We start from the raw sequence: 4,868 nt of genomic DNA on the forward strand, positions 1-4,868 counted from the left end.
AAATAAATTAGAGAATATTGTTACAATGTAGTGAACCAAGGTTCGGGATATGTACCCACATTTAGTACACTATAGTGTATCAAATATGATTACTTCTAATAGGAGGATACCTATACGTAATGAAAAGAAAAAACTAAAGAATATTGACATTATGAAATGTATAAAATTATTATTTTTCATATGCATACATTAGTACAAAAAAATAGAGCATTAGTGACAGAATTTAGTGACAGAATTTTATTTCGTTGCTCATCCCTCACAAATTCCGTCCCTAAAATTAGTAATGGAATTTAGTGACGGAAAATTTCCGTCGCTAAATTAGTGAAAGATTAGTGACGAAATTTTATTCTGTCACTAACTTAGAGACATATTAGTGACAGAATCTTCTTCCGTCACTAAATTCTGTCACAAGTTCCTTGCTAATTTTGTTTTAAATGATTAGTAACAGAAATTAGTGACGGAAAAATTTTGTCACTAATTTTTGTCACCAATCAGTCATTAGCTCTCATTTTGTGACGGAAATTAGTGATGGAATTTTTCTGTCTCTAATTTCCGTTAAAATTTCGTCACTAATCCATCACAAAAAATATATATATATAATAATTATTTTTTAAACTTATTATTAAAATAAGAATATAATATATCATAATTTTCAAATAATGTATTATATAAAAATTAAAAATACAAATATTATAAAAAATAAAAATATATAATATACTTATTATTTTGTTAAATATTTGAATAAAAATATAAATTATTAGAAATTTTTTACTAAAATATAAAAGTTATATTCAAATAAATAATAATATATTAAATTATGTATATAATATTTATTATGTATATTTGTATTTGTTATTAAAAATATTATATATATTTATTTTTGTAAAAGAATTTCGCAGGTGCTTTTCGGCTCAATTGGCAAAGGCTTTAGCATGCGCAGAAGGTCTTAGTTCGAACCAACACTTCTTCACAATTGGCTCAATTTGTGATGTTGCGATGATGTGGATAAGACGATGACATGGCGGCTCATAATGATGGACATATGGTAATGACGTGGATGCTATGATGACATGGTTGCATGGGAGAGAGGAGTTGAGGTGGCATCCAGTGAATGGACACGTGGCGATGAGGTGGACGAAGAGATGACATGGCAACATGGGAAAGAGAGAGAGGAGCTGGTGAGGTGGCAGCCATCGATAATGTGACAGCTCATAGTGATGGACACGTGGCGATGATGTGGTATTTTAAATTTAAAAAATAAAAAAAATTAGCGATGGATTAGTGATAGAAATTTCCGTCACCAATTTGTAACAAATTTTCTATCACAAATCCATCATTATTTTGTGATAGAATTTTTGTGGGATATCCGTCACTAATTAGCGATGGATTAGTAACGGAAAATTTCCGTTACTAATTTCAGTCGCTAATCCGTTAGTAATCTGTCGCTAACTAGTGACGGAATTTAATCCGTCAGTAATTCGTCGCTAATTAGTGACGGAATTTAATTATTTAGTGACGGTGGAATTAGTGACGAAAAAAATTCCATTGCTAATTTCGTCGCTAACTGAATTCCATCACTAATCTGTCACCAATCCGTCGCTAATTTTGATTAGTGACGAAAATTCCTTCACTAAATTCCATTTCTAATTTGATGTTTTTTTTAATGCATACATATTTCTCTCTCAAACACTTCACAACATATCCCTTTTAATAAAATTGGTTTGTATACAATATTCATAAAGGTGACCAATGGGAAAAATCATCAAGGGCGTGACGCATTTTATGTGTCAACATAATGTCTAAGAATTCATTGACATCAAAAGGAAAAACTTAATTAATTTGTTATATAAATTCTTTCTTTTTTTCTCACTTTACATGAACATTTTGTGAGCAAGAAAGAAGTCAAATCCCATACATTTACTATTTTGATACACTCCCTCCGATTCTATCCTATGCATAAGATAGTGTTTTTGGAGTAATTAAGTATATAGTTCTACTCCCTATCGGAAAAAAGTATATAGTTCTATTTATAGGATATACTTAAAATATCTCTGAAAATTTAATCAAGTTTTTTCATTTTTTGCCCCCATTAATTGCATGTTATATATATATATATATATATATGATGCTTTCTCACATACCTCTTTTTCCTAGTCATTCTCTCTCTTCATAAATAAATATATTTTTCAAAAATAAAATACAATTTTTACAAAATTTTTTTAACCAACTTTAACCAACATTTTGATTTACATAATTTGGTTTTATATCTTATATATAGGATTGAAGGGAGTAACATCCAAGGATATTCCGACTTATTGAAACCATGATTAGAACATACAGAATATATAGAATAAACGAAGAACATGATTTATTATTCAACATGTATATATGACATGGATCAAATTAATTTTCATTATTTGAAAGATTCTAAATAATTAAAAATCTTCCATTATTCAAAAGATTCTAAATAATTAGAAAACAAACATTTTCCAATTCCCAAGCCCTTAAACAAATAATGGCGGATCATCCTCATTCTTTGGCCCAGTTAATGAACTTCTTGAGATTCTCCGAAGATCGACCCCCTTCAGCAATATTATTGATGACGGTTTCTTTCCATTTCAAAGAATTCCCTCTTATTTCTTCATCTCCAAGCAACTTCTCCATTTTTTTCTTTATCTCCTCCCTTGTTATCAATCCATTTTCGTCCTTATCCAATCCCATTCCAATCTTCCATTCATCACAAATATACGCCTTATCTTCTTGCTGATCGCCAAAAAATGGCCAACACAAGAATGGCACACCACTGTATACGCCATCTATAGTAGAATTCCAACCACAGTGACTAACAAAACAAGCCACTGAAGGATGGTTCAGAACCTTCCTCTGTGGAGCCCAGTTGACGATTTTACCCTTGTCACCTTTGAACCCTTCTGGGAATACGTAGTTATTGTTTGACTTGTCAGTGTTACCGGGTCGTACCACCCAAAGAAAAGGCTTGTCTAAAAGATCAAGTCCAAGTGCAAGTTCTTTGAACTGGTTTGGCTCCATTACTGCTAAACTTCCAAAGGAAACGTAAACGACAGATCGAGGTGGCTGCTGGTCGAGCCAATCGAGGCAGGTTTGATCTTCTTTCCAGAATGAAGTTGTATTTTGGTCTTCATCAGGTAAAAGTGGGCCGATTGATAGGAGCTTTGGTGACATTGAAAGTGCACCAGGTTCGAGTTCGTAGGTTGTATTGCAAAGCCACCATTGTCCTAACCTTGTTAAGGTTTGTGTCTCTTGTAACGTGAGGCCGAAGAAGGACTTACCTAAGGTTGTCCATGGTAGGTTTGCTGGGTCCATCGTAGGCATGTTTGGGGCAAGCTGAATTTCGCGGTTTTTCGTTGGTTGTCCTGCGTGCATAATATTTCCAAATGAACTAGATACTTAAATTGGGTATGACATGACATGATAAATGCAACAAATAAGTCTATATATAATGCTTCTCTCATCCTAATAAATGCAAGAATTAGTAGACTTTTGCTCCTAAATATAAGATTTCCATCCATTTTGTCCTTAAAATTTGAGCAAAATTCATCTATCTAAATCTGTAAAGGACCTATATTATTAATTGATACGTAAAAATGAAGTATAAAATAAGATGCAACAAGTTATCAATGACAATCTCTGAATAGATCAAAAGTTTTTATTCAAGTGTCGATCTTTATCTTCATTCACATCACTGAGGTTTGTTTATAAGCTATAGAATTCTTTTAGGACATTTAATGTCTGTCATACAAGCAGATTTCCTTGATGATGCTAACTGATATGCTTTCAATTAGGTTGGTAAGCTACTTTACGAAGTTTCATACATATAAGCAAGTCAACGTACGCATTTGCATTGATGAGCAAAAAGTCTTACCAGTTTCGGAATCGATAATTCCATCTTGAATCAGCCTTTCAACGCAGTAAAGGGAAGCCGCAGAAGTAGCAGAAGCAGGAAACATGACAGCCCCTTTGATTCCTAGTCTGTGACCAACTTCTAAAGCCCATCCCATTATCATACTAACTATTATGCATGAGATCTGACAATCTTCATTCCCATTATTGACTTCTTCAATGAGCTCTGGAAGCTTTTCAGACATGGTGGTCTTGATCGATTGCACAAGCTCTATTGGCTTACTTCTGTCATCTTCATCACTCAAACCGTCCGGCAGCGTCACCATGTTTATGGGGTTCTTCTTCTTCTTATTGTTGTGTTGGTCAGAAGAAGAAGTTGCAGCCATAGCTCGCTTTTGACTGAACTCTGTGTTCAGAAAAGTGACCTTGCAGCCATGTTTGGCCAAAACCTGAGAAAACTGCATCAGAGGATTCACATGTCCCAGAACTGGTAAAGGTATCACAAGAAAATGAGGGATAGGGCTCATCTTTGCAACGGAAGTAGAGAGGATGATTGAATTTTGAAGGACGGATGGATAAGTTCTTAGCTTACTATATATACACGCGCGCGCGCGCACAGAGTGGGAGGTGAGAATGGTCAGAACTGCAGAAAAGTCTTAGGTATATTATCTGACTTGTGCAAGCAATGCAAATGTCGACATCTTAAGGGATCGTGACAAAATTTTCTTTTGATCAATTAGGAGTTTATTATTTATAGCTTTCTAATAGAATATTCTTTTATACTCAGTCAAGTCGTAAATTTAGAGTAAGTTAAGTTGTTTATTTTGATCCTATATATAAGACTTTAATTCATTTTATTTTTTAAATTTAAATTTTTTTAAAAGTGTCCTCATTGATTCTGCATATTAAGAAAATTTGCATTAATGCTAAGAGGTGATTTCAATACAAATAATTAAAAAGGATATTTTAAGAAAATAAATACACATTTT

The 4,868-nt window shown here is 33.1% G+C and overlaps 1 protein-coding gene across 1 annotated transcript; it reads right to left on the reverse strand.

The window, feature by feature from the left end:
• Nucleotides 1-2,344: 2,344 nt before the first annotated feature.
• LOC114746145 (UDP-glycosyltransferase 83A1-like) lies at nucleotides 2,345-4,466 on the reverse strand. The gene is made up of 2 exons (XM_028934338.1): nucleotides 3,902-4,466; nucleotides 2,345-3,392 (listed from the first exon to the last, which is right to left on the reverse strand). Exons 1-2 carry the CDS (start codon nucleotides 4,404-4,406, stop codon nucleotides 2,530-2,532), a joined length of 1,368 nt encoding a protein of 455 aa, XP_028790171.1. The 5' UTR covers nucleotides 4,407-4,466; the 3' UTR covers nucleotides 2,345-2,529.
• Nucleotides 4,467-4,868: the final 402 nt, after the last annotated feature.

Source organism: Neltuma alba, unplaced genomic scaffold (genome assembly GCF_004799145.2).
Source record: "Neltuma alba isolate B1F8T4 unplaced genomic scaffold, ASM479914v2 tig00000799_pilon, whole genome shotgun sequence".
Classification (NCBI taxonomy): domain Eukaryota; kingdom Viridiplantae; phylum Streptophyta; class Magnoliopsida; order Fabales; family Fabaceae; genus Neltuma; species Neltuma alba.

Coding starts and splice junctions, on each gene's coding strand:
- LOC114746145 (XM_028934338.1), bottom strand. CDS start 4,406: ATGAGCCCTATCCCTCATTTTCTTGTGATACCTTTACCAGTTCTGGGA. Junction 3,393..3,901: donor AATTATCGATTCCGAAACTG/GTAAGACTTTTT, acceptor TTATGCACGCAG/GACAACCAACGAAAAACCGC.